General features: G+C 37.1%; 1 protein-coding gene across 7 annotated transcripts in view; it reads left to right on the top strand.

The window, feature by feature from the left end:
- ENOX2 (ecto-NOX disulfide-thiol exchanger 2) overlaps positions 1-27,210 on the top strand; it is a 281,772-nt gene that overhangs the window by 241,284 nt on the left and 13,278 nt on the right. For all 7 annotated transcript variants that reach the window (XM_057718174.1, XM_057718169.1, XM_057718171.1 and 4 more), the window contains 2 exons: positions 3,559-3,673; positions 26,017-26,198. In XM_057718174.1, the coding sequence (XP_057574157.1) occupies positions 3,559-3,673; positions 26,017-26,198 (297 nt within the window). The remainder of the gene's footprint in view (positions 1-3,558; positions 3,674-26,016; positions 26,199-27,210) is intronic.

Genomic DNA, 27,210 nt, shown 5'->3' on the forward strand with positions numbered 1-27,210 from the left:
ATATCAAGAGCTTTAATGGTAAGGTTTTCAAAGAATTAAAATCTCACTTGCTTTACTTACAGGTGGTGCCATTTACTGAATGATCTCCTGAAGTTTACTGTACTATGGTATCCAATAGCCTCTGTTGTTCTCTTTGCCTTATCTCCCATTCATGTGACTCAGTATTGATATTTATAGAAAAGTAATGATACTGACCTTAGTTTCTTTGTACCTAAGAAGGATTGTCTAGTGGTTAGAGGGCTCTAGGCTCTGTCACTTTGCCTGCCTGACTGAATAACTTAGAGCAAGTTTCTCCTTAGTTTTTCTTACCCTCATTTCATTATCAGCTAAAGGTACTGGTAACTCTTGTTTCTGAAGTATTTTGAAGCATTGAGGTTAAAATTTTCCCATAGGTCCATTATTTTTCTAGGGATTTTATGAAGATGTGAAAGATCTCTAGATAAGCTGTATCACTTAGTTATTGAACATTTTATACTTCTGAGAAGAGATTACGCTTTCTTGCCCAGCTGGAAGCAGAAAAGATGCTTTGCGGAAGCTGAGCAGCTACAGGGCATGTCTTAGCTATCAGTTAGATCTTCCTGCCCTGGGACATTTCCCTAGAAGGAACACAATTTACTCTTCTGAGAACACAATAACTTTCCCAGAGTTAGATGACATGTTTGTGAATTGAGACTTGATCTCTGCTCATACCCTCTGACAGTCTATATTTTTGTTAGGCAACTAGGAGAGCCACGACTTTTCCTGATGAAGTAAGTTATACAATATTCGAATTTGCCAGTGTCAAACCTCATTATGATCACCTTTCCAGTAACAGCTCTTTGATAACTGAAATCCAGACTCCTGAGATAGAATGAATTCTTAGAAATGAGCAATTCCTTTATTGTTCTCTGTGCAATGAGTTTGAATAAGACATAGCAAATCTCTCTCTTGACACAGTCCTTTAAAGTTCATTTTTCTCAAGCAAGTCATTATTTTCTTCTATTTTAAGAAATGCCTCTGCAGCACATGAGGGATCCTATGTTAGTATTTCTATTTTCTATTTCTCCTATTTTTCCATTACTTAATTCTCAGTGATAACATTAAATAGCTCACTTTTTAATAGGTACTTTTATTTATATTTAGTGTAAACTTAACTTGGTATAGAAATCATTATTTTTCCTAATAAAAGGAATAAAGAAGGAGAATATTAGTTGAGATAGTGATTAACTGTAGCATTAATTATTAAGAAATCCATTTGAAATATTTATAATCTCCCTAAATGGAGACAATTTTCACCAGACAGCTTTGGACATTTCCTGTATTATGGCCCAATTGGGGCTAACCTAGGCAAGGAATTCTCAGCTTAGTGCTGAGGAGCCTCTGACAGGCATCAAATGGCCTCTAAATAATTGCAAGCTGTTCCAAAATGGAGTTCTCAGGCTTGATTTTTTTTTTTGAAAAAATGACTTTTCCCGTGTGATCTCAATCATTGCCAACATTCTTCATGCTTTCCTGCAGATCTGTGTTTACATCTGGTAGCACTTCCCTTCAGTCTGAAGAACTTTCTTCAGCTTTTCTTATAGTACAAGTCTTTGGGTGACAATACTCTAATTTACATTTGTCTGAAAATATATTTATCTCATCTCCATTCTTAAAAGAATTTTTCTCTGAATATAGAATTCTGAATAAATAGATTTTTTTTAAATTTCTTCTTGCACTTTAAAGAATTGTTTCCCCAACTTCTGGCCTTTATTGTTTCTGAAAGAAATCAAAGCATTCAAATTGTTGTTCCTCTGTTTATAATATGTTGGTTTTTTTCTGGCTGCTTTTAAGAGTTTTTCTTTTTTTCCCAGTTTTATTGAGATATAATTGACATACAGCACTGTTTGTTTAAGGTGTACAGCATAATGACTTGACTTACATATATTGTGAAATGATAATCACAATAAATTTAGTTAACTAAAAAGTTAAAGAGTTTCTCTTTATGTTTCACTTCCAGCAGCTTGACTATGGTGTTCCTAGACATACTTTTTTTCCACATATATTCTGCTTGGGGCTCACTGAGTTCTTTGAATATATAGATTAATATATTCGATCAAATTTGAGAAATCCTCAACTATTTTTTCTTCAAATATTTTGAATCATTTAATCTTTCATCTCTTTCTATGATTCCAGTTAGTTTCTCTCTGTTCTTCAAATTTGATAAATTTGTATTCTTCTCTCTTTAAGCTCTCTCTTTATACTGTCATCTCTATTCTACTGTTAAGCTCATCCAAAGTTTCTATTTCTCTGCTAAGATTTCCTATTTTTTCATTCATTATTAACATATTTCCATTGTATCACTGAGATAGTTGTGGTAGCTGCTTTAACTCCTTGTTCTGCTAATTTCCATGTCTAGTTCATTTCAAGCTTGGTTTCTGTTGATTGTCTTTTCTCTTGAAAATGGGTCATCTCATACTCGTTCTTGTAGGTATGTCAGTTAATTAGGGGCTTTACCTTCTTATTGTGAATATTTTACTCTTAAGTCTTTGGATTCTGTTATATTGTTTCAAAAGAATATTGATTTTGTTTTCTTTTGTTTTAATGGTCAATTTACTTCATTGAATTTAAGCTAGAAATTGTCTCTGTTAGATTGCAACTCAAATCTCAGTTCAGTTTTTTAGCCTTAACTGGATCATTTGGAATCTGCCGTGTGCTTTCAGGGTTCAGGGGTCATGCAGAAACTTGCACAATACTTATGCACAGAATTTGGATCCCTCTCTCTTTGGCTACCTTCTTTCTGGGATCCCCTCCTCACTTTCCAGTGGCTGTCCAGTGGTTGCCCTGAACTCTTTCCTTTATTTCTTTAGGATATGAAGAATTTGGATTTCCTATTTAAAATTTAGCCACCCTATGAGGTGCTAGCTGTGGTCTGCTCTCAGACTAAAAGTCTCCTTAAAACTGGAAGGCCCACACCCTTCTTCCAAGTGTCAGCTCCTCTTCAGAATATGCCTGTTGCTGTTCATTCTGCAATGCCATCGAGTAGTCAGGGATTTGGTTTGGTTTGGTTTTTTGTTCACAGAATATAGTTATTATCCATGGAAAGGTTGATCTGGTAGGAGTTCAGTCCTGAGAGCTCATTTTTACTCTAACTACTAAACCTGCAAATGTTTGATTAAGAGTTCTATTGAGTAAGACTGTAAAGGGAGAGAGAAGAGGATAGAAAGCAGCAAAATCAAAAGATTTGACATGGGAAGGTGAACATGGCAGAATCTTAAGGGAAAGTCCAGAAATCCGTGTAAGAGGTGGAAGGTATTTCATGGTCAACGGTACTCTCTAAAATGGAAGGGATACAAGAATCTTCAGCTGCTAAAGCTGTGGATATGGGAGGAAAGCCTATGCAGGACAGAGTGTACAAAGTTTGCTTTATCTTTTGAGACTGTCCACAGCCTCAATCTGCCCCTTTGCCTTTGCCTTAAGACTACTCTGAAGTTTTGTTATACGTTTAAAAAGACCCTGCTTTACCTTGTCCTTAATTCTGTTTATTTCCTCAACATTTTCAAGGCTTTCCCACCTAAAAAGTATACCTTTTAACCTTAGGAAATTCGCAACATACATAATGATGAATTAATGGGAATCAGGCGAGAAGAAGAAATGGAAATGTCTGATGATGAAATAGAAGAAACAACAGAAACAAAAGAAACTGAGGAATCAGGTAAAGATAATTCTGCTTCACTTTATTTAACTAACACCTACGGGAAGGGATGATGTTTTAAAACCATTCACAACCTATAAGGTATGGGCACAAACCCATCAGACTGGAAGCAGCTGAAGACAATTGGTGAGGCCATATAAGTACACACTGGCCGAATGTCAACCCTGTGGCTACAGGACTTACTGTAGTCTTAATTTACTCCCATCTTTCATCATAGTACCTAACTAAAAGTGGGCTTTCTTTTCCTAGGAGCATTGGACATTTAGGCAGTATTGTTCTATATTTGGCTTGAACTTATTAATAATATGTTCTACAGTAGAAACCATAAGACAGTTTATGTATAAATAGGAAACTAGCCAAACTTTTAGGAAAAATAGATCCCTACATCACTTATACTTTACAACAAAATTAATAACAGATGGATTGAAGATTCAAATGACAAAATATATATATATATAGCAAAAGAAATTTTGGAAAATGCAGGAGTTGGTTATATAATTTGGGATAAAGATCTTCAAAGATAGTAATCATAAAGAATATTTTTAAGAAATGTATGTGCATAAACATTAAATATTTATCTTAAAGTTAAAAGAGAATCTACAAACGAAGTGGAAATATCTATAATATATGAGTCTACCTATCTGCTGCCTTCCACTGCAGTTACTTGGAGGTTTATTAGGAACCAAATGGGGGTCTAGAAACAGTTGTCTGGGTGAAGGCTTTTGCTCTTACCTAGTATAGTCAGGACCTCACTGTAAGACTATGGCCATGGTGTGGGTCCCCAGTGGAACTCAAATGGCAAAACTGTTGAACAATATAACACACCACCCTTCAATTTCATAATAAACCATCTTGGAGGAGGGATTACCATGAGAGAGATTAAAATATCAGCTAAAAGATGAGCAATTTTCAGGTAAACCATTCTAGACAATCTTAGCAGTCAGTAAAGCACAGTGGACAAGACACTGGACCTAAAGTTAGAACATCTGAGTTCTAGTCCCAGCTCTGCCTTTCTTGACATAGGAAGGATTTCTTCCTCAGTGAGCCTCAGCTTCCACACTTATAAGAAATACGTTATAAAAACCGTCTAACAAAGATTTTGTAACAGTTAAGTGAATTCATTCATTCCTTTAATAACTATTACATTCCAAACACTGTGCTAGACATTGGAGATATGATAGTATACTGCCCCCACTGTGTGTGTGTGTGTGTGTGTCTGTGTGTGTGTGTGTGTGAGAGAGAGAGAGAGAGAGAGACAGAGACAGAGACAGAAAACAGATTGATTATAATGCAAATCAGAATTTATCGATTCTAGTACTTGCGTATTGAAGTGAGCAGCTCTAGCCACTTGAGTGATCCCAGAATCTTCACTCCATGAACAAAAACTCTTAAGGAAAGAAAATCATCACCAAGTTAGGCTTTCTAAAAGCATTCTTTAGCTGTTACATCTAAATTTCCTCTATTTTTGCCGTACGTTAGATCCCTAAACATATAAACCTCTATATATATTAAAGAAACCCTTTGTAATCAGTGGATAGTTATTTTCAGAACAGTGAACTAATAACTGCAAACACATAATATAAACTTATAGCCAAAGTAAACAAAAATATTAATAATAATTGAGCTATTCAAATTATTTGAGTGTTCAGCCAGGATGTTTTATAGCTGATTAATCTTTGATTTGTAGGATTGTCTCCACCTCAATATCTGCAGTATTGTATGTTACCCTGAAATGAATGCAACCATAAGTTTGAGTATCCACTTGATAAGTTGCTGAGTTTGAGGAGTTATTGTGGGAGGAGAGGGGTATATGGGAGATTCAGAGTGAATGTGCTTACTAGGGTTATATAATTGCATTTTGCTTCTGTATCTCTTTTGAGTTAAAAGCTGTATTGGCTACTGCACAGAATCTTATTCGTTTAGAGACTGGAAACTCCCTGACAGATCGTCTTATAGCTATTTTCTTTCCTGTTCCACATGCCAGGATGCTGCTTTGTCAAATAAAGCTATCTACAATAGACTTAATGGAGCTTACCAAATAGCTTTTCTCCCAGAAGGTTTCAATTCATTTTAATTCAAGGACTTTTGTGCATTTTTCTTCCCCTCGATCGTATCTAATTTTGTTATCACGTGTCTGTAGTACTCATCTGCAGAAATCCTGCTCAGTGTGAGCTGGTGAGTGGGCCCTCAGTTTTTATTTAAATCAGCTACATGTTTTAATTATCACTTGGTTCCAATTAAAAGCTTAAGCAACTAGATCTCAAAGGTTTTTTTCTCTCTCTCCATGCTACCAAACTTGAATTTCAGGATCCTATAGCGTGTTTTTGGTTAAATATACTTCCCAGTGAAAGTATGAGTCAAAGCTAGCAGTCTGTTACCTTCCCTTGAAGTGCCACGAAATTTCTATTCTGTGAGATCCTCTATGCTAGCTAGCCCATATTTGTGATTCAGAACTGGAAATACTCTTGCCATGGAAGAAAGGACTGCTGTACTCAAAGCAATGTGTTGAAGAGAGAGAATCACATCAAAGCAAATCATGATAGTGTGAAATTATTTCATTCTATTATTAACCATGATGGAAAGTACATGTACCCAGTAAACATAAGAATGGCTGTTCTCTTTCAGCATCTATCTTTTGCCTTCTTCACTTAAACTGGTGGTTTTCAGATTTGGTATATATATATATATATATACATATATAAATCATTGGGTTAGCTTTTAAAATTCTGATTTCTGGGCTGCAGAGTCTGATTCAATAGGTCTGTAATAGGGTTTGGAAATCTAAAATTTATCAGGCATCCTAAATGAATTATATGATCTGGTCCAGGGAACACACTTGGAAAACATTGACTTAGACTAAAATTCTCCACTGTTCTAGCCAAAGTCTTCTCTTCCATTGGTATCCAATCTCCTTCCTTCTCTCTTCCTACCTCCCATTATTCCCACTTTAGGAGTTTGATCAGTTAGTTAACAAGCATTATGTCCTATAAGCTAATAGAAATAAAGATGTAATATATGTAAATATACATAAAATATAAGAAATACCACTTGTTGCTAACCTGGAAGGTATTGGTTAGAATGCAGCTAGGGCAAGAGATAGTGTGGGCCAGGGTAGTCACAGTCAGTGAAAATTGATCAAGACCTTAAGATGAACAGGTTTGAATGAAAGGCAAAAATGTAAGAAAGCATCTTGATGCAGAGAGGAAGAAGGAGCAGGGCTCAAGAAGGGAAATAAGAATGACGTGTATAGGGGTAAAAAGACTGAGTGGGCAATGTGAGCCTAGACCATAGGGGACCATGAATGTCAAGCTTAGACTTAGCATAGTAGGCAATATGTCACTATAAGCATGTCTTTCAACCATGGCACTTGTATGATAAAAACAACATGAATTATATATTTTAGGAAATAATTTTGGATTGATAGAGACAAACCAGAGACTTTTATAGGAATTGAGATATAAAATAATAAAGATTGGGACTAGTGAAGGCAACAGGAAATGAGAAAAAATGGTAGAAGGAAAAGAGGTAAACAGAGATGCTAGGAGTCATTTTGGGGGAATAAACTAGTCTTTGGTGCCAGATTGGATATAGATGATGAAGAAAGGAAAGAACTCAGAATGAGCCTAGGTTTTCTAATTTGGGAGAATGGAAGGTTGGTGATTGTGTTAGTTTGCAAGGGCTGCTATAACAAGTACCACAAACTGAGTGGCTTAAACAACAGAAATTTATTCTCTCACGGTTCTAGAAGCTAGAAATCTGAGATCAAGGATCTAGCAGGGTTGGTTCCTTCTAAGGACTCTGAAGGAGAATCTGTTCCAGACCTCTCTCCAGCTTCTGGTGGTTTGCTGGCCATCTTTGGCATTCCTTGGCTTAACGATGCATCACCCTGATCTCTGTCTCCCTGTTCACATGACATTTTCCCTGTGTGCATGTCTATCTCTGTGTCCAAATTTCCCCTTTTCATGAGGAAACCAGTCATATAAATCTGTAAGCCCGCCCTAATAACCTCATTTTAACTCGATTACCTCTGTGATAATCCTATTTCCAAATAAGGTCACATTCTGAGGGCTGCAACATATCTTTTTTGGGAGGACAGATTCAACCCATAACAGTAGAACTGATATAAATGGACTGATGGGTGGGACTGACTTGCAGAATTTAACGAGATCAGCTTCAGACAGTAGGTAGTTAAGAAATAGGTATAAAAGATTTGTATACAAATCAAGGTTGAAGAAAGTAGAAGGAATAGAAGATAGTAGTACAGAAGTGTTGGCTGAGGCCTGGAGAATATGAGTAAATGAATGTGAAAGACAAGTGAGAAAGAAGAGCAAATGACTGAATACAGAACTTTGGGGACTACCCACAATAAGGAAGAAGGGAAGGATGAGGAGTTTGCAGAAGAGTTTGCAGAAAAGAACAGTTTGAGAGGCTAGAAGAAATCTAGAAAAGCATTGGATTATAGAACCCACAAGAAGAATTTATAGAAGTAGGGAATAAATAACATTATCAGACACTATAAAGAAGAAAAGAGAACAGTGCTGAGCAAGGGCTATTTTCGTGAAGTGATAGAGGTAGGCACCAGAACATATGACATTAAGGAGAGAAAATGGACAAAGACGACAGGTCACCAAGTCAGGTACTGAGCAAAAACAAATACACGCATTTTAAATGGTGACTAGAATTGATGACAAAGTTAAAGTTAAGTTGTTTGTCATTCAATAGAAGAGAAGGAGGCCATGGAGAGTGTGAGGTTGAAGATGCCCTCTTCTTTTGAGATAAGAGAGGTAAAGCTAAAAGCATATATGCAGCCCATATAGCAAGAGCTTGGTCATCCATGGATGAGAGAAATGATTTGGACCTTAGACCATGAGAGAGAAGCAGATCTGTAATCAATACTCTGGGCAGGATGGAAGGAAGGAATCAGTGAGAGGTGAGAGATCCATCAGCAAGGGCCGACATGAGTCTGTGTTGACCAGGACCACCCAGCTCTTCAACATCCCATAAAGGTCCTCTGCAGCCCAGGATGACCAGCAGAAAAAGTTGAGTTAGGTGACCATGAGTTAGGGATTGGCATGATGAACCTGGTCAAAGGTTTTCAGGAGAGTGAAGAAATAAACGGTACTGAGGCGTTTGCAGCAGAATCTGTTTAGCCAGAAAGCAGTTAATGGACTGGGTGAAGTTGGCCACTCCAAGAGATAAAGGTCCCAGCAAGGAAAGAGAGCAGAGTTTCAGGGTGATGAGGGGCAGTGACATAACTGACAAATGAGCATACTGTGTTTAAGAGGGGAATTTCGATATCGCAGAGAAGAAACAATGAAATCCCAAGTGCATCCATGCTGGCAAAAACCTGATTGAAGTGATGACCTGCAGGGAAAAGGAAAGCAAGGCATCATAAGTTCAGGGTACACACTTGAGATTTTTATCTGAACTGGCCTGCAGCCACCCCCATGGGTTGTGCTCATAGCTCCCACTTTTTCTTCCCACTCTGTATTCTTTTGAGATTTTTTCTCTTTGTGAATTATTCTAGCTCCAACCTTTTTCTTTATGAACCTTGAGAGGAATGTTCAACATTTTTCCTTCTATAATTTGGTAACATTTTTTAGCATCTTTCTTCTAAAATCTGGTAATATTTTTAAGCATCTCTTGAAATATGGCTTTGTAAGGGTGGCTGACTCCCTGAAATTACTTCCATTAAAATTTTTTTGTTTTCTTTGCACCACTGAAGAAACCTAGGTATTAATTTTTTAATAGCACAAGACCCTTTTAGATCTTTTGTTGTAGAAAAACATGTCCGAGAATTTGCTCCGAGTGGCTCCTCTAAAAGGAGTAGTTCACAGCTGCCTTCATACTTTCATATTGCCATGATGAACTGGCAGCCTTCAGATCTGAGGAGCAATTCCCATAAAGAGAAACATTTTTCCTACATAGGAAATAATCAAAAAGGAGAAGCTGGGAACTAATGATGGCAAGATATGAATAAATTCACTGTACTATACTCTTTAGTATCAGGACTGACAGATACACTTAAACATATTATTAAAAGATAGTATTGAACTTTTGAATGTTCTGACGATGTACAAAGAACTCCAAATTCAGCAATAGACTCAATTAACATTGTCTGTGAAAGTGCTGTCCTCATTAAAATGACAAAACCCTCATTTTAAAGAGTGGGAAATATATTTTGTAAGTGAGGTCCCCCAGTAGCATTATAGGAGATCACATTTTCTTTTGCTTAGTGACAGGTCCAAACTGAGGAGATTATTATCTGCTCCCACTTGGCTACAAGTATCCATCTCTGCTCATCAGCATGCCCTTTCCCCCAGGGGGGAAGCACTCTTGCCTCCTCATTTTCTCAGAGGGAAAATATTTTCACATTTCAACTGGAGAACATGCCTCTAACCATTCTCCTAGATCTCTGCCCTTTTCTCTGCCATGTTTCTCCACATGACTTGTAGCACATAAGCATAATTACTGGCCTGCAGTACAAGAAGAAACAAGAAGAGAAAGATGAGATATCACTATATTGTATTTAGCTGTGTGGCTTGCCAGAGGACAAACATGCAAACCAAAGCAGAAATAACTAACTGTCCATCTGGAGCAGTTACTGGATTTGCAGAGTAACCTCTGTGCTATTCAGCCCTACTACAGCTCTGGATACTATCATTGGTACTGACCCAGCAAAGCAAATCAAATATTTCTTCCCTTGTTTGGCAGATAGTCAATGTCCCTTTTTCCATCCAGTTCCCAATATACAATCATCTTCATTTTTAGCATCTTCTTTTGGTGTTGTGATTCTTGAGAACACTGCCTGTCTAATGACAAGTATCCCAGCCACTGGGAAAGATAGCAAGCATAGATGTTATTTAGAGTGCTGTGAATCCAACTCTCTGTGTAACAGCTTTCACTTCAAAGACACAAGCATCTGTGTGATTACAGCAAGAACTAAAGTCAGTAATAAAACCAAACATAAAATGAATGTATCGTGCCAAAGGTCTTTTGTAAATTTTTAAACTAAAATGCAAGGTTTAAAACTGCCATATCAAGATAATTACGTTGCCATTCGCAGAAAACAAATGTGGACATTGAGAATATGTCTCAACAGCACTCTGGTGAGAGGGTATTTCTCACCAAAACCCTGCCTGTTACATTGTCATTCTCTTCTTTGGATAGACAATCTGATCGCATCAGCCTACATCAGTACCTAATTGTTTTAGGAAAACCCTCAGGTTCAAGGCATTGAATTAAACCCAGTACCTCCCTAGAGGCAGCTTTCTTTTAGGGATAGGGAATATTTTCACCCTTGTAACATGGTTTTCTTCTATATATTTCATCTTTGTAAAGCACAGCTTCTTTCCATTCATTATGTAGAGGGTGAATCTTGCCTTTGCAATCCCATTAAAAGGCTATTTTTCTACCATTTATAGGTAGTAATCTCAAAGATTTGATTTCAATTACTTTCTTTACTTTCTTCTACCAAAATTCCCTTCCCATAGGTAGCTGAGAAAATTCACACCTTTGTCAAATTGCCTTTTAACATTCTTATATATCTAATTCACAGATTTGTAATTTTGACCTGTTTTTATAATATCTCTTTTGTGAGCTCTATACTCTGCTAGGAATCAAAAAAGGGATAAACTACAAGTATTTCCATTAATTTGGAGTATAAACAATAGAGATTAGTGTAATCTCCTTTACCATAGTCATAAGCCTGGAACATGGAAAGAACTCAATAAATGTTTGTTGAATGAATGAAAATCTCCTTATTAAATATTTTGAAGTAGATTTTATGATTTTTTTGATTTTGAAAAATATGCCATAGCCATAAAAAATTAAATTTAACCTAGGTTTCCCCACGTGTCTTATTTTTTTCAGTTAATAAACTTTAATTTTTAGATCAATTTTAGGTTTATAGCAAAGTTGATCAAGAAGTGCAGAGTTCCCAAATACTGCCTGTACCCACATACACAGTGTCCCCCACTAGCTACATCCCACACCCCAGGGGTGCATTTGTTACAGGAGCTGAATATATCATCATCACCCAAAGTTGATAGTTTGTGTTAGAGTTCACTCTTGCTATCCATTCTCTGGTTTTGGAGAAATACATAAAATTAAATATATATGTCCAGCATTGTAGTATCATACAGAATAGTTTCAGGGACCTTACAAATCCTCTATGCTGAACCTATTCATCCTTCCTTTCCCCCAAATGCCTGGTAACCACTGATCTTTTTACTGACTCCATAGTTTTTCCTTTTCCAGACTGGCATATAGTTGGGATCATGCAGTATGTAGCCTTTTCAAATTGACTACTTTTACTTAGTAATATGCATTTACTTTTTATGCATGTCTTTTCATGGCTTGATAGCTCATTTCTTTCTAGTGCCATTTATCATTCCATTTTCTGGATGCAACACAGTATATCAGTGGTTAGATAACCACCAAAGAACATTGTGGTTGCTTTCAAGTTTTGGCAATTATGAATAAAGCTGCTGTAAACATTCATGTGCAGGTTTTTGTGTGGACACAGTTTTTAGCTCATTTGAGTAAATACCAAGGAGCATGATTGCTGGATCATATCATAAAGTATGTTTAGTTTTGTAAGAAACTGCCAAACCATCTCCCAAAGTGTCTGTACCATTTTGCATTCCCACCAGCAATGAAGGAGAGTTCTTGTTTGCACCACTTCCTCACCAGTCCTTTGTGCTGTCGTTGTTTTGGATTTTGGCAATTCTGATATGTTTCTAATGATATCACATTCTTATTTTAATTTGCAATTCCCTAATGACATATGATGTTGAAATCTTTTCATATGCTTACTTGTCATTAGTATGTCTTTGGCAAGGTGTCTGTTCAGGTCTTTAGCCCAAATGGGTTGTTCATTTTCTTATTGTTGAGTTTTAAGGATTCATTGTATCTTTTGGATAACAGTCCTTTATCAGATGTGTCCTTTGCAAATATTTTCTCTCAGTTTGTGGCTTGTCTTCTTGACATTGTCTTTCACAGAGAAGTTTCTATTTTAATTAAGTCCAGGATATCAATTATTTCATGGATATTGCTTTTGGTGTTGTGTCTAAAAAGTCATCAACATACTCAAGGTCACCTACATTTTCTGTTATCTTTTAGGAGGTTTATAATTTTGCATTTTTCATTTAGGTCTATGATCCATTTTAAGTTAATCTTTGTGACGTCCAGTTGTTGCAGCATGTTGGTTAAAGAGTCTATCTTTCCTCCATTGTATTGCCTTTTCTCCTTTGTCAAAGATCAGTTGACTCTATGTATGGGGGGGTTTATTTCTGGGCTATCTAATCTATTCCACTGATCTATTTGTCTATTCTTTCACCAACACCACACTGTCTTAGTTACTATAGCTTTTTCTGTTAAGTCTTGAAGTCAGGTAGCATCAGTCCTCTAAGTTCATCCTCCCCTTTCAATATCGAGTTGGCCATTCTGGGTCCTTTGCCTCTCTTTATAAACTTTAGAATCAATTTGTCAATATCCACAAAATAACTTCCTTGGATTTTGATTGGGATTGCATTGAATCCACAGATCAAGTTGGAAACAACTGATCATCCTATCCATCCATAAACATGAAATCTCTCCATTCATTTAGTTCTTTGATTTCATTCATCAGAGTTCTGTCGCTTTCTTTATGTAGATCTCGTATGTATTTTGTTACATCTGTACCTAAGTATTTCATTTTTGATGTGCTAATGTAAATGGTAGTCTGTTTTTTGTTTTTTTTTTTTAAGAACTTTTATTGAGCTACAGTTAACAGACAATAAACAGCACATATTTAAGGTGTACAATTTGGTACCCCAATCTCCCAATTCATTCCCCCCCAACCCTCCCCGCTTTCCCCACTTGGTGTCCATATGTTTGTTCTCTACATCTGTGTCTCTATTTCTGCCTTGCAAACCAGTTGATTTGTACCATTTTTCTATAGTCCACATATATGTGTTAATATACGATATTTGTATTTCTCTTTCTGACTCATTTCACTCTGTATGACAGTCTCTAGGTCCATCCATGTCTCTACAAATGTCCCAGTTTGTCTACCAGCTGTGGGTTTTGTTTGCTCTTCTTTCTCTAATTTCTTTAGGTGTAAGGTTAGATTGTTTATTTGGGATTTTTCTTGTTTCTTGAGATAGGATTGTATTGCTATAAACTTCCCTCTTAGAACTGCCTTTGCTGCATCCCATAGGTTTTGAATCGTTGTGTTTTCATTGTCATTTCTCTCTAGGTATTTTTTGATTTCCTCTTTGATTTCTTCAGTGATCTCTTGGTTATTTAGTAGCATGTTGTTTAGCCTCCATGTGTTTGTGTTTTTTACAGTTTTTTTTTTCCTCTAATTGATTTCTAATCTCATAGCTCTGTGGTTGGAAAAGATGCTTGATATGATTGCAATTTTCTTGAATTTACCAAGGCTTGATTTATGACCCAAAATATGATCTATCCTGGAGAATGTTCCATGTGCACTTGAGAAGAACGTGTAATCTGCTGTTTTTGGATGTAATGTCCTATAGATATCCATTAAATTAAGCTAAATTATTGTGTCATTTAAAGCTTGTGTTTCCTTATTAATTTTCTGTGTGGATGGTCTGTCCATTGGTGTAAGTGAGGTGTTAAGGTCCCCCACTATTATTGTGTTCCTGTCGATTTCCTCTTTCATAGTTGTTAGCATTTGCTTTATGTATTGCGGTGCTCCTATATTGGGTGCATGTATATTTATAATTGTTATCTCTTCTTCTTGGATTGATCCCTTGATCTTTATATAATGTCCTTTCTTGTCTCTTGTAACATTTTTTATTTTAAAATCTATTTTATCTGATATGAGTATCACTACTCCAGCTTTCTTTTGATTCCATTTGCATGGAATATCTTTTTCCATCCCCTCACTTTCCATCTGTATGTGTCCCTAGGTCTGAAGTGGGTCTCTTGTAGACAGCATATATATGGGTCTTATTTTTATTTCCATTCAGCCAGTCTGTGTCTTTTGGTTGGTGCATGTAGTCCATTTACATTCAAGGTAATTATCGATATGTATGTTCCTATTACCATTTTCTTAATTGTTTTTTTTGTTTTGTTTTGTTTATGTAGGTCCTTTTCTTCTCTTATGTTCCTTTCGCATTTGTTGTAGGGCTGGTTTGGTGGTGCTGAATTCTCTTAGCTGTTGCTTGTCTGTAAAGCTTTTGCTTTCTCCGTCGAATCTAAATGAGATCCTTGCTGGGTAGGGTATTCTTGGTTTTAGGTTCTTCCCTTTCATCACTTTAAATATATCATGCCACTCCCTTCTGGCTTGCAGAGTTTCTGCTGAGAAATCAGCTGTTAACCTGATGGGCATTCCCTTGTAAGTTCTTTGTCATTTTTCCCTTGTTGCTTTTAATAACTTTTCTCTGTCTTTAATTTTTGTGAATTTGACTACTATGTGTCTTGGCATGTTTCTCCTTGGGTTTATCCTGCTTGGGACTCTCTGTGCTTCCTGGACTTGGGTAGCTGTTTCTTTTCCCATGTTAGGGAAGTTTTCAACTATAATCTCTTCCAATATTTTCTCAGGTCCTTTCTCTCTCTCTTCTCCTTCTGGGACCTATAATGCGAATGTTGGTGTGTTTAACATTGTCCCAGAGGTCTCTTAGGCTGTCTTCAGTTCTTTTCATTCTTTTTTCTTTATTCTTTTTGGCATCAGTGATGATCACCATTCTGTCTTCCAGGTCACTTATTCGCCCTTCTGCCTCAGTTAATCTGCTTTTGGTTCCTTCTAGTGTATTTTTCATTTCAGTTGTTGTGTTGCATATCTCTGTTTGTTTGCTCTTTAATTCTTCTAGGTCTTTGGTAAACTTTTTGATCTTTGCATCCAGTCTTTTTTCAAAGTCCTGGATCATCTTCACCATCATTATTCTGAATTCTTTTTCTGGAAGGGTGCCTATCTCCTCTTCTTTTAGTTGTTTTTCTGGGGTTTTATCCTGTCCCTTCATCTGATACAAAGTCCTCTGCTTTTTCATTTTCTCTATCTGTGGCTGTGGTTTTCAGTTCCACAAGATGAAATACTGCTGATACTGCTAGATACTGCTGTCTGCCCTCTTGTGGAGGAAGCTATCTAGGAGGTTCATTGGTGCTTCATGATGGGAGGGACTGATGGTAGGTAGGGCTGGGTGGGCGGCGCTCAGTAAGACTTTAATCAGATTTGATGGGCAGAGCTCAGTAAAACTTTAATCTGCTTATCTGCCAATGGGTGGGGCTGTGTTCCCAACCTGTTGGTCATTTGGCCTGAGGCCATCTAACACTGGAGCCCACAGGCTCTTTGGTGGGGCTAATGGTGGACTCTGGAAGGGCTCAGGCCAATGAGCACTTCCCAGAACCCCTGCTGCCAGTGCCCCGTCTCATCGATGAGCCACAGCTGCCTCCCACCTCTGCAGGCAACCCTCCAACACCAGCAGGTAGGTCTGGGTGAGTCTCCTATAGGGTCTGCTCCTTCTGCCTGGGTCCTGGTGGGCACAGTTTTTTGTGTGCCCTCCAAGAATGGAGTCTCTGTTTCCCCCAGTCCTGTCGAGGTCCTGCAATCAAATCCTACTGCCTTTCAGAGTCTGATTCTCTGGGGATTCCTCCTCCCGTTGCTGGACCCCCAGGTTGGGAAGACTGACATGGGGCTCCGAACCCTCACTTTAGTGGGTGGACTTCTGTGGTTTAACTGTTCTCCAGCTTGTGAGTCACCCACCCAGCATTTATGGGATTTGATTTTAATGCAATTGCGCCCCTCATTGCCACTTCATTGTCTCTGGATGTGGGGTGTCTTTTTTGGTGAGTTCCAGTGTCCTTCTGTTGATGATTGTTCAGCAGTTAGTTGTAATTCCGGTGCTCTTGCAAGAGGGAGTGAGCGCACATCCGCCTACTCCATCATCTTGATCTATCTCAGTAGTCTGTTTTTAATTTCAAATTCCACTTGTTCATTGTTGGTATATAGCAAAATGATTTACTTTTGCATATTGGCTTCTGTATATTAACTTTTTTATATATTCTGCAACCTTGCCTTAAGTGCTTATTAGTTCCAGGAGTATTTCTGTCAGTTCTTTCAGATTTTCTCCATATATGACCATGTCTTCTGCAAACAAAGGCAATTTTATTTTTTCCTCTCCATTGTTTACACCTCTTACTTCCTTTTCTTGTCTGATTCCATTAGCTAGGATTTCCAGTACAATGTTGAAAAAACAGTGGTAAGAGGAGACATCCTTGCTTTATTCTTAATGGGAGAGATCCGAGTTTCTCACCATGATGTATGATGTTAGCTGTAGGTTTTTTGTAGATGTTCATTATCAAGTTGAGGAAGTTTATTCCTAGTTTACTGAGATTTTTTAATCACGGATGGGTGTTGGATTTTGTCAAATACCTTTTCTGCATCTATTGATATTATCATTTGACTTTAACCTCTTTAACTTCTTAATGTAATGGATTACATTAATTGATTTTCAAATGTTGACCCAGCCTTGCATACCCAGGATAAATTCTACTTGATTGTGATATATTTCTTTTTATACATTCTTGGATTTGATCTACTAATATTTTGTTGAGGATTTTTGCATCTATGTTCATGACAGATATTAGTCTATACTTTCTTTTCTTATAATGTCTTTGCACAGTTTTAGTATTAGGGAAGTGCTGACTTCATAGAATGAGTTAGGATGTATTTCCTCTGCTTCTATCATCTGCAAGAGATTATAGAAATTTTGTATTATTTTTTCCTTAAATGTTTAGAAGAATTCAACAGTAAACATACGTGGGCCTAGTACTTTCTGTTTTAGAGAGTTATTAATTATTGATTCAATTTCTTCAAGAGATAGAGGCCTATTCAGGTTCTCTACTTTTTTTTAATTAAGTATATTTGCTTTACACTGCTGTGTCAGTTTCTGCTGTACAGCAAAGTTAATCAGCCATAGGTGTACATATATCCCCTCTTTTTTGGATTTCCTTCCCATATCTACTTCTCGTGTGTGTTTTAACAGATTGTGTATTTTGAGGAATTGGCCTACATCATCTAGGCCAATGTGTGTGGACATAAGGTTGTTCATAATATTCTTTTATTATCCTTTTAATGTCCTTTTAATTATCCTTTTAATGTCCATAGGATCTATAGTGATATCCTCTCTTTCATTTTGGACACTAGTAATTTGTGTCTTCTTTATTTTTTTCTTAGCCTGGCTAAGGTTTTATCAATTTTATTGATCTTTTCAAAGAACCAGCTTATGGTTTCATAGATTTTTTGCTATTAAGTTCTTGTTTTCTATTTAATTGATTTATGATCTATTTTTATTTTATCTTTTCCTCTGCTTACTTTAGATTTAATTTGCTCTTCTTATTCTAGTTTACTAAGGTGGAAGCTCAGATGATTAATTTAAGATCTTTCTTCTCTTCTAATAGATGGTGTATTCAATGCTATAAATTTCCCTCTAAGTATGGCTTTCACTGCATCTCACAGATTTTGAGAAGTTGTGTTTTTATTTTCATTTAGTTCAAAAATTTTTAAATTTCTCTTGAGATTTCTTCTTTGACTCATGTGCTCTTTAGAAGTGTGTTGTTTGAGCTCCAAGTATTTTGTAATTTTCCATCTATCTCTCTGTTGTTCATTTCTAGTTTAATTTTGTTGTGGTCTGATAGCATACCTAGTATAATTTCTATTGTTTTAATGTGTTAAGATGTGTTTTGTGATGCAGAATGAGATCTATCTTGGTGAATTTTGCATGTGTGATTGAGAAGAATGTGTAATCTGCCATTTTTAAATGAAACAGTCTATACATGTCAATTATATCCAGTTAATTGACGGTGCTGTTGAGTTCAACTGTGTCATTACTGATATTCTGCCTACTGGATTGCTCCACTTTTGATAGAGGGGCATAAAGTCTATTATAATAGTGGATTCATCTGTTTTTTTTTTTTTTGCAGTTCTATCAGAATTTGCTTCACTTATTTTGACACTCTATTGTTAGCCTCATACACATTGTTTGTTATGTCTTCTTGGAGTACTGACGCTTTTATCATGATGAAATGCCCCTCTTTAGCCCTGATAACTTTCCTTGATCTGAAATCAGCTCTGTCTGAAATTAATATAGCTACTCTTGCTTACTTTTATTAGTGTTAGCATAGTGTCTTTCTCCATTCCTTTACTTTTGATCTATATGCATTTTTATTTTTAAAGCGTGTTTCTTAAAGATACCATTATATAAAGAAGACATGCAATAAATTGGATAACCTGAAAGAAATGGATAAACTCTTAGAAAAATACAATCTTCCAAGACTGAACCAGGAAGAAATAGAAAATATGAACAGACCAATCACAAGTATGGAAATTGAGTCCGTGATTAAAAATCTCCAAACAAACAAAAGCCCAGGGCCAGATGGATTCACAGGCGAATTCTATCAAACATTTCGAGAAGAGCTAACACCTATCCTCCTCAAACTCTTCCAAAATATTGCAGAAGGAGGAACACTCCCAAACTCATTCTACAAGGCCACCATCACCCTGATACCAAAACCAGGCAAAGATGTCACAAAAAAAGAAAATTACAGACCAATATCACTGATGAATATAGATGCAAAAATCCTCAACAAAATACTAGCTCACAGAATCCAACAGCATATTAAAAAGATCATACACCACGATCAAGTGGGGTTTATCCCTGAGATGCAAGGATTCTTCAATATATGCAAAACAATCAACATGATATATCATATCAACAAATTGAAGGATAATACCCATATGATAATCTCAATAGACTCAGAAAAAGCTTTTGACAAAATTCAATATCCATTTATGAGAAAAACTCTCCAGAAAATGGGCATAGAAGGAAATTACCTCAACATAATAAAAGCCATATATGACAAACCAACAGCCAACATCGTTCTAAATGGTGAAACACTGAAAGAATTGCCTCTAAGAACAGGAACAAGACAAGGGTGCCCACTCTCACCATTATTATGCAACATAGTTTTGGAAGTGTTAGCCACAGCAATCAGAGAAGAAAATGAAATAAAAGGAATCCAAATTGGAAAAGAAGAAGGAAAATTGTCACTCTTTGCAGATGACATGATATTATACATAGAAAACCCTAAAGACTCTACCAGAAAACTGCTAGCACTGATGAATTTAGTAAAGTAGCAGGATACAAAAGTGATGCACAGAAATCTCTTGCATTCCTATACACTAACAACAAAAGAGCAGAAAGGGAAATTAAGGAAACTCTCCCATTTACCATTGCAACAAAAAGAATAAAATACCTAGGAATAAACCTGCCTAAGGAGGCAAAAGACCTGTATGCAGAAAACTTTACGACACTGATGAAAGAAATCAAAGATGACACAAACAGATGGAGGGACATACCATGTTCTTGGATTGGAAGAATCAACATCGTGAAAATGACTGTACTACCCAAAGCCATTTACAGATTCAATGCAATACCGATCAAATTACCAATGGCATTTTTCACAGAACTAGAACAAGAAATCTTACGATTTGTATGGAAACGCAAAAGACCCCGAACAGCCAAAGCAATCTTGAGAAGGAAAGATGGAGTTGGTGGAATTAGGCTTCCTGACTTCAAACTATACTACAAGGCCATAGTGATCAAGACAGTATGGTACTGGCACAAAAATAGAAAGGAAGATCAATGGAACAGAATAGAGAACTCAGAGGTAAGCCCACGCACATATGGGCACCTTATCTTTGACAAAAGAGGCAAGAGTATACAATGGAAAAAAGACAGACTCTTCAGTAATTGGTGCTGAGAAAACTGGACAGCAACATGTCAAAGAATGAAATTAGAACACTTCCTAACACCATACACAAAAATAAACTCCAAATGGATTAAAGACCTCAGTATAAGGCCAGACACTATAAAACTCCTAGAGGAAAACATAGGTAGAACACTTTATGACATACATCAAAGCAAGATCCTTTTTGATCCACCTCCTAGAATAATGGAAATAAAATCAAGAATAAACAAATGGGACCTAAAGAAACTTAAAAGCTTTTGCACAGCGAAAGAAACCATAAACAAGACAAGAAGGCAACCCTCAGAATGGGAGAAGATACTTGCCAACGAAGCAACAGACAAAGGATTAATCTTCAAAATATACAAGCAGCTCATGAAGCTTCATACCAAAAAAGCAAATAACCCAATCCACAAATGGGTGGAAGACCTAAATAGACATTTCTCCAAAGAAGACATCCAGATGGCTAACAGACATATGAAAAGATGCTCAACATCACTAATCATCAGAGAAATGCAAGTCAAAGCCACAGTGAGGTATCACCTCACACCAATCAGAATGGCCATCATCAAAAAATCTAGAAACAACAAATGTTGGAGAGGGTGTGGAGAAAAGGGAACTCTCCTGCACCGTTGGTGGGAATGCAAGCTGGTACAGCCACTATGGAAAACAGTTTGGAGGTTCCTTAAAAAACTAAAAATAGAACTACCATATGATCCAGTTATCCCACCACTGGGCATATACCCAGAGAAATCCATAATGCAAAAAGAAACATGTACCATAGTGTTTATTGCAGCACTATTTATAATAGCCAGGACATGGAAGCAACCTAAATGCCCATCAACAAATGAATGGATAAAGAAGATGTGGCACATATATACAATGGAATATTCCTCAGCCATAAAAAGGAATGAAATGGAGCTATATGTCATGAGGTGGATAGACCTGGAGTCTGTCATACAGAGTGAAGTAAGCCAGAGAGAGAAAAACAAATATTGTGTGCTAACTCATATATACGAAATCTTAAAAAAAAAAAAAATGGTACTGATGAACCCAGTGACAAGACAAGAATAAGGATGCAGATGCAGAGAATGGACTGGAGGACACGAGGTTGCGGGAGGCAGGGGGCGAAGGGGAAGCTGGGACGAAGTGAGAGAGTAGCCTAGACATATATATACTACCAACTGTAAAATAGATAGCCAGTGGGAATTTGCTCTATAACAAAGGGAGATCAACTTGATGATGGGTGATGCCTTAGAGGGCCAGGACGAGGAGGATGGGGGGTATTCACGGAAGGGAGGGAATATGGGGATATGTGTATAAATGCAGCTGATTGACTTCGGTGTACCTCAAAAATTGGTACAAGTGTGTAACGCGATTATATTCCAATAAAGAGCCTAAAAAAAAAAGACATGCAGATGGCTAACACACACATGAAAAATGCTCAACATCGCTAATCATTATAAAAATGCAAGTCAAAGCCACAATGATGTATCACCTCACACCGGTCAGAATGGCCATCAACAAAAAATCTAGAAACAACAAATGTTGGAGAGGGTGTGGAGAAAAGGGAACTCTCCTGCACTATTGGTGGGAATGTAAGTTGGTACAGCCACTATGGAAAACAGTTTGGAGGTTCCTTAAAAAACTACAAATAGAACTACCATATGATCCAGTAATCCCACTACTGGGCATATACCCAGAGAAAACCATAATCCAAAAAGAAACATGTGCAATGTTCATTGCAGCACTATTTACAATAGCCAGGAAGTGGAAGCAACCTAAATGCCCATCAACAGATGAATGGATAAAGAAGATGTGGCACATATATACAATGGAATATTCCTCAACCATAAAAAGGAATGAAATTGAGATGTTTGTAGTGAGGTGGATGGACCTAGAGTCTGTCATACAGAGCAAAGTAAGCCAGAAAGAGAAAAACAAATACCATATGCTAACTCATATATACGGTATCTAAAAAAATGGTACTGATGAACCCAGTGACAGGGCAAGAATAAAGATGCAGATGCAGAGAATGGACTGGAGGACACAGGGTTGGGGGGGCGGCGAAGGGGAAGCTGGGACGAAGTGAGAGAATAGCATAGACATATATACACTACCAACTGTAAAATAGATAGCTAGTGGGAAGTTGCTGTATAACAAAGGGAGATCAACTCGATGATGGGTCATGCCTCAGAGGGCCAGGACAGGGAGATCGGGAGGGAGTCGCAGGAGGGAGGGGATACGGGGATATATGTATAAATACAGCTGATTCACTTTGGTGTACCTCAAAAACTGGTACAAGAGTGTAAAGCAATTATATTCCAATAAAGAGCTTAAAAAAAAAGATACCATTATAGTTGTTTCTTGTTTTTTTTCTCACTCTGGCAATCTCTGAATTTTAATTGGTGTATTTGGACCATTGATGTTTAAAATGATTATTGATGTAGTTGGATTAATATCCACCATATTTGTTACTGTTTTCTATTTATTGCTCTTGTTCTTTGTTCTTCTTTTTGTCTTCTACACTTTTCCAGCCCTTTGTGGTTTTAATTGAGCATTTTATATGATTGCATTTTCTCTTCTTTCTTGGCATATTGGTCATACTTTTTTTTTAACTATTTTATTGGTTGCCCTAGAGTTTGCAATTTACATTTATAACTAATCCAAATCCACTTTCAAATAACACTATACCAGTTTGTGGGTAGTGCAACTACCTTATGATAACATAATCCCAATTCCTTCCTCCCATTTCTTGTACCATTGCTGTCATTAATTTCACTTATACCTAAGCATGCGCACGCAAGCAAACACACACACACACACACACACACAAGCATACATAATTGAATGCATTGTCATTATTATTTTGAACAAACTGTTGTCTGTTAGATCAAGTAAGAATAAGAAAAGTTAAAGTTTTTATTTTACCTTCACTTATTCTTTCTTTGATGCTCTTCCTTTATGTAGATCCAAATTTCTGATTTATGTCATTTTCCCTCTGTCTTAGGAGCTTCTTTTAACATTTCTTGCAAGCCAGGACTAATTTCAACAAATTCCTTCAATTTTTCTTTGTCTGAGAAACTATTTCTCCTTCACTTTTGAAGAATAATTTCACAAGGTACAGAATTCTAACTTGGTAGATTTTTTTTCTCTCAACACTTGAGTATTCTCTCCATTTTATTCTTGCTTGCATGGTTTCTGAGGAGAAGTAGGATGTAATTCTTATCTTTGAAACTTCTCTATAGGTAAGGTGTTTTTTTCCTCTGGCTTCTTGCAAGATTCTTTCTTTCTCTTTGATTTTCTGAAATTTGAATGTTATATGTTTTGGCATTTATACTGCTTGATGTTCTCTGAGCTTCCTGGATCTGTGGTTTGAAGTCTAACATTAATTTAGACATATTCTCAGCCATTATTATTTTACATGTTGCTTCTGTTTCTTTCTCTTTTTTTTTCTCCTTCTGATATTCTCATTTTGTATACATTACATCTTTTGTTGTTGTCTCACAATTCTTGCATTTTCTGTTCTTGGGGGGGGTGTAATTTTTTTTTCTTTTTGATTTTCAGCTTAGGAAGTTTCTACTGTCATATCCTCAAGCTCAGAAATTCTTTCCCCAGCCATGCTCAATCTACTAGTAAGTCCATCAAGGGGATTTTTTCATTTCTGTTAGTGTTTTTGATCTCTAGCATTTCATTTGATTCATTCTTTGAATTTCCATCTCTCTGCATACAATATCCATCTCTTCTTCCATGTTCTGTACTTTTTCTGTTAAAGCCTGTAGCATATTAATAATTGTTTTATTTTATTTTATTTTATTTTATTTTATTTTATTTTATTTTGCTGTGCCACACAGCTTGTGGGATCTTCGTTCCCTAAGCAGGGATTGAAGCCAGGCCCTCAGCAGAGAAAGCGTGGAGTCCTAACCACTAGACCACCAGGGAATTCCCAATAATAAGTTGTTTTAAATCCCCAGTCTGACAACTCCAACATTTCTGCCATATCTGACTCTGGTTCTGATCCTTGTCCAGTCTCTTCAAACTATGTATTTTACTTTTTAGTATGCCTTGTAGTTTTTGTTGAAATCTGGACATGATGTATGAGGTGAAAGGAACTCTGTTATATAAGACTTTTGTGGTATGGTGGTAAGATGCGGTGGGAGGAGAATCATTTTATAGTCCTATGATTAGGTCTCAGTCTTTTAGTGAGCCTATACCTCTGGACTTTGAACTTCACAAATGTTTCTCAGTTTTTTCTCCTCCCTTAGGTGGGACAGAATGGCTAGAGGGGGCTGGAGTTGGTTGGTTTCCTGGGTTGGTTTGGCTCTGGTACTACCCCATTAGGTTAGGCTCTGATAAAATAATTTCTTCTGAAGGCAGCCCTTTTGTACAACATGATGCTTTGGCATATTTCAAAAGGGTTTCTTTTTCCCCTCTCCTGCTGGAAGCACATAGGAATTTTCCTCCGATGTTCAATCTAAAGACCAGGTGGAGCTCCTGGAGATAAAAGTCACAAAAGTCTAGGGACCTAGCTATTACTGGGTCTGCCTGGAGTTTTTAACTCTCAGACTTGTCTACACTGAGCCTACAGCAAATAGTCAAGTACAGTTTAGGTTTTCCTACTTTGGCACTGTTTCCTGTGGTGATATCTGCTCATGGGTTTCTGATCTGGTAAGTTGTGATTCTCTGTATTCACCTGTTTGTCTCTCCAATTTTGGGTGTATGAGTTTGCCCTGTTACTTCACTTCTCTGTTGTATCCAAGAAGAGTGGTTGATTTTTTTCAGTTTGTTCAGCTTTTTACTTGTTGTTAGGATGGAGTGTGACTTCTAAGCTCTTTACATGCTAGACCATAAACCAGAAGTCTTTTTTTGGGTCGGGGGTGGGGACTCTGTGCAGCTTGTGGGATCTTAGTTCCCAACCAGGGATTGAACCCAGGCCCTCGGCAGTGAAAGCATGGAGTCCTAACCACTGGACCACCAGGGAATTCCCCAGGAAGTCTTGTGTCTTTTTACTTTTACCTTTCCTCTATAGGATCAGTCAAGGCTGCATTTTTTTTTTTTTTTTTTTTTTTTGGCACAACGGGTTTAATTGCTCTGCGGCATGTGGGATCTTCCTGGAGCTGGGATCGAACCCGTGACCTCTGCATTGGCAGGCGGATTCTTAACCACTGCGCCACCTAGGAAGCCCCAAGGCTGCATTTTTTAAAAACAACTGTCAACAAAATTATTGTGTGGACAGTCATCAGGTCAAGACAATTAGCCTTCTATTTTATTATTACAGGCTCTTATCATTTGCTGCATTTCAAGTAAAAGTAAGTGACATTACCTAGAAATATTTTAGTGATGTTTGAGGTGAAGAATTTGAAACATGATGAGGACTTTTGTGTGTTTGAATTCTGTGTTCATTTACAAAAACAAGTCTCTGTGCCTTTGTGTCCATCTCTTGCTACCATGGCCAACTCAGATCTAAAGTTTCTCGTTGAAAGGCTTTTTATACACATCATTTTAAAACACCAAGTTTTCATGGTACTAAGGTGAACCACAACGAAATCTGGATATAAGGTTTTTACTACTTTATGTTGATTGTTTAGCCTTAGTATCACAGGCAGAAGCTCTGAAAGAAGAAAATGACAGCCTCCGTTGGCAACTTGATGCCTACCGGAATGAGGTGGAACTGCTCAAGCAAGAACAAGGCAAAGCCCACAGAGAAGATGACCCAAACAAGGAACAGCAACTGAAACTCCTGCAGCAAGCCCTGCAAGGAATGCAGCAGGTAAAGACATTTTGGTTTTCTGAGCTTTTTGGAAGCATAATAATCAGCTTGTCACCTGTAAAAGGGTCCCTGCAAGCAAATAATATATCAAACCTCTTATTCTTCTTAATATTCTGTTCTCTGGCATGGCTGAAGAAGGGATTCATGAAATATTCTGGTAAATACAGAGATAACAATGGATCACCAATTTTCAAAGAATGTGGATTCAGTAAAAAATACTTAACAATAAAACTACACTGAGCATAACCTAATCTTTTCTTTATGTTACGGAAGGTGCTTTGGGATTTGGACAGGATCTCAAGGTCATTATGAAGAAGCTTAATTACCTAGATATGCAAAAGTGCTGGTGAATAAGTATCTAGTTGATACAATGCTAAATAAGACAGTCTTTTAGAAGAAATGGCAGGAGTCCCACCTTTGATTTGGGTGGAAGGAAGGGTGTTATGAGTTTTTAGTTCTTTTGGGCTCATAATACCAATTTGCTTTTGATTTGTTTTGTTTTCAGTCATTTATGTGAATGAGCTCACCTGCACATTATCCCAAGTATAAAAAGTAAAGTAAATAAGTGCATCCAAGTGTAATTGCATTCAAATACAACATTGTGTAATAGATGCTCAACATCTAGAAGTTTTATGTAACCATCACTAGAGCGAGCCTACTGTTTAAAAGATATCAACATCTGTTCCCATTATAGTAAAGGAGTAGTACTTCTGAGTAAGGGTACTATCCTCTTCTGTCTTGCCAGACTACCAGCCGTTTTCCTTACAACTTAAACTGTGTAATAAGTTTTTCATTGTGTGCCTTGGAATTATCTAGGGCAAAGCTTATTGATGGTTAGAAATCACGAATTGTGAACAAGGAGTCTCTTCTGGCACTAAGAGCCCCATGTTCTTATTACTTCTGCTATCATTGTCTTCCTATATGACAAGCAATATCACATTAATATTTCACCTTTCCTATTAACACAATGTGTGAAGTAATACTTACCTTCCTTTTACTGTCACCATGGAGT

This window comes from Hippopotamus amphibius, chromosome X (assembly GCF_030028045.1).
Source record: "Hippopotamus amphibius kiboko isolate mHipAmp2 chromosome X, mHipAmp2.hap2, whole genome shotgun sequence".
In the NCBI taxonomy this organism is placed as follows: Eukaryota; Metazoa; Chordata; class Mammalia; order Artiodactyla; family Hippopotamidae; genus Hippopotamus; species Hippopotamus amphibius.